General features: G+C 40.5%; 1 protein-coding gene across 1 annotated transcript; it reads left to right on the top strand.

Annotated features, from left to right (window-relative positions):
* Nucleotides 1-307: 307 nt before the first annotated feature.
* Nucleotides 308-1,760, top strand: LOC149570190 (glucan endo-1,3-beta-glucosidase-like). The gene is made up of 2 exons (XM_089822835.1): nucleotides 308-463; nucleotides 617-1,760. Exons 1-2 carry the CDS (start codon nucleotides 385-387, stop codon nucleotides 1,603-1,605), a joined length of 1,068 nt encoding a protein of 355 aa, XP_089678961.1. The 5' UTR covers nucleotides 308-384; the 3' UTR covers nucleotides 1,606-1,760.
* Nucleotides 1,761-2,059: the final 299 nt, after the last annotated feature.

Genomic DNA, 2,059 nt, shown 5'->3' with positions numbered 1-2,059 from the left:
ACCATCCCATCAAATCTTCCATCGTATAAAAAGTCAAGAGAGAATGTAAGACATCAAGAGAGTGATTTCTAGAAGCGTGATCTAAACATAATATTTCAACAATGGACAGTCTATTTTTTTGTGATTTTAACTGGTCAACCAGTCTGCAGGACTTTAATTCGTGTTAAACACATAAAACAACGATAAAAAACACAGGTCAATAAGATCAGCAGAAAATACAATACAAGTGAACAAAACAATAATTTCTAGAACGACGGATTCAACATGAGATATAATCGAGAACAATTTATAGAAACGCGGTAGAGGTGATAGTCATCATCGACCTCCTTATAAAGGCCCTTCCCCCCGTGTTATTCCCCGTATCGCCTTTCCCTATAACTGCAAATGGGGTCCATGGAAACAGGGCAAATGAACGTTTTCCTGATTGCGTGCATTTCAATCCTATGCTTCTCCGTCCATGGAGGTAATTTCACTGATTTTATTTATTCTAATCTCTCTGATTTTTAGTGCTGTACAATCAAATAATTAGTGGTAGCGTGATTAATGGGAATTAATCTGGTTGCCTTAAATTCAATCTAGATTTATGTCCCTGAACACATATTTTTTTAGCATACAGATGCGCAGAGACAGAAGATTGGCGTGAACAATGGGATGGCAGGATCAAATTTGCCGTCGCAGGAGGAAGTGGTGAGTTTATTGAAAGCGAACAACATTGGGAAATACCGGATTTTCAAACAAGAGCCGAGCGTATTCAACGCCTTTGCCAATTCCGGGATCGAGTTAACCGTGGGAATTGCCACCGACGACTTGCAGAGGATCTCGTCGAACCAGAACGAAGCGAATAAGTGGGTGAATGAGAATATAAAAGCCCACTATCCTGCTTGTAATACCAAATACATTGCAGTGGGAAATGAGGTATTGGGAAAGACTGATCAGGGCCAGTACTTGGTGGGCGCGATGAACAACATCCAGAAAGCGCTTGTGAATGCGAATCTGCAGGGCAAAATAAAGGTGTCGACGACACACGCTCTCACAGACATAATCGGAGAATTCGCGCCTCTGAATCCGACAACGGGAAGTTTCACCGGTAAAGTGCAGAGCGAGATGAAGTCTGTTCTGCAGTTCCTGGTGGAGAATGGGTCTCCTTTCATGGCGAATGTGTACACGTATTTCACCTACGACAGCAACAGAGACTCGTATAACTTGGACAACGCTCTGTTCAAGCCCTCCGCTCCCGCTAACAAAAACGGAGATCCGAATTACACCAGTTTGTTTGTCGCCATGGTTGACACCGTGTATTCTGCCATGGAGGGCATGGGATACTCGAATATTCCAATCGTGGTTGCTGAAAGCGGATGGCCGTCTTATGGGACTGGTGTGAAGGCCTCCATTGCCACGATTGAGAATGCCCGGACTTACAACAACAATCTGATCAAACATGTGCTGTCCAATGCAGGGACTCCGAAGAGGCCAGGGAAGAGCATCGAAACATTCATCTTTGCTCTGTTCAACGAGGACCTGAAGGGGGGGGACGAGACGGAGAAACACTATGGCCTCTTCTACCCTAACAAGTCCCCTGTTTATCCCGTTAACTTTTCCCCCTAACCTGCTCCCCTGCTTAACCATAATCTAGCTATGGCCGCTGCAGAAGCGGTAAGAATAAAAGCGAAACCCAAATAACATTATGTATGCATTCTGGGTCGTCGCAAGTAAATGCTAAATTGAAGTTAAATATAAGTAATAAATAGCTTTATTACAAATTGCATAGAAGAATTGAATATGCATATTGAATTCCAGTTCAACTTCATCCTTTCATATATATACAAATAAGATAATACAAATATGAAAATGGTTATATTGATTTGAAAAGGAAAATAAGATTTATTAATTGAATAGTGCATGTCAAAATTGTTTCAAATGGGACTGGTCAATTAAGTAACATCAAGTCTCGAAAAATGACATTTTAAAAAAATCACAAGAAGTGAATTTAAATCCTAATTAAAGAAATAACACTAATTAAGAAGAATTTATATTAAAAGCTATTAAAATAAAATTTATA

The sequence above is a fragment of the Cupressus sempervirens genome, chromosome 3 (assembly GCF_028749045.1).
Source record: "Cupressus sempervirens isolate cs-2001-9-10 chromosome 3, ASM2874904v1, whole genome shotgun sequence".
Lineage (NCBI taxonomy): Eukaryota > Viridiplantae > Streptophyta > Pinopsida > Cupressales > Cupressaceae > Cupressus > Cupressus sempervirens.
The sequence above is the reverse complement of the archived record's forward strand: the minus strand, read 5'-3'. Positions and strand labels throughout refer to the sequence as shown.

Bases quoted from the DNA above. Each gene is read 5' to 3' on its own strand.
- LOC149570190 (XM_089822835.1), top strand. From the start codon at position 385: ATGGGGTCCATGGAAACAGGGCAAATGAACGTTTTCCTGATTGCGTGC. The intron at 464-616 runs GTAATTTCACTG...TTTAGCATACAG, and splicing joins ATGCTTCTCCGTCCATGGAG to ATGCGCAGAGACAGAAGATT.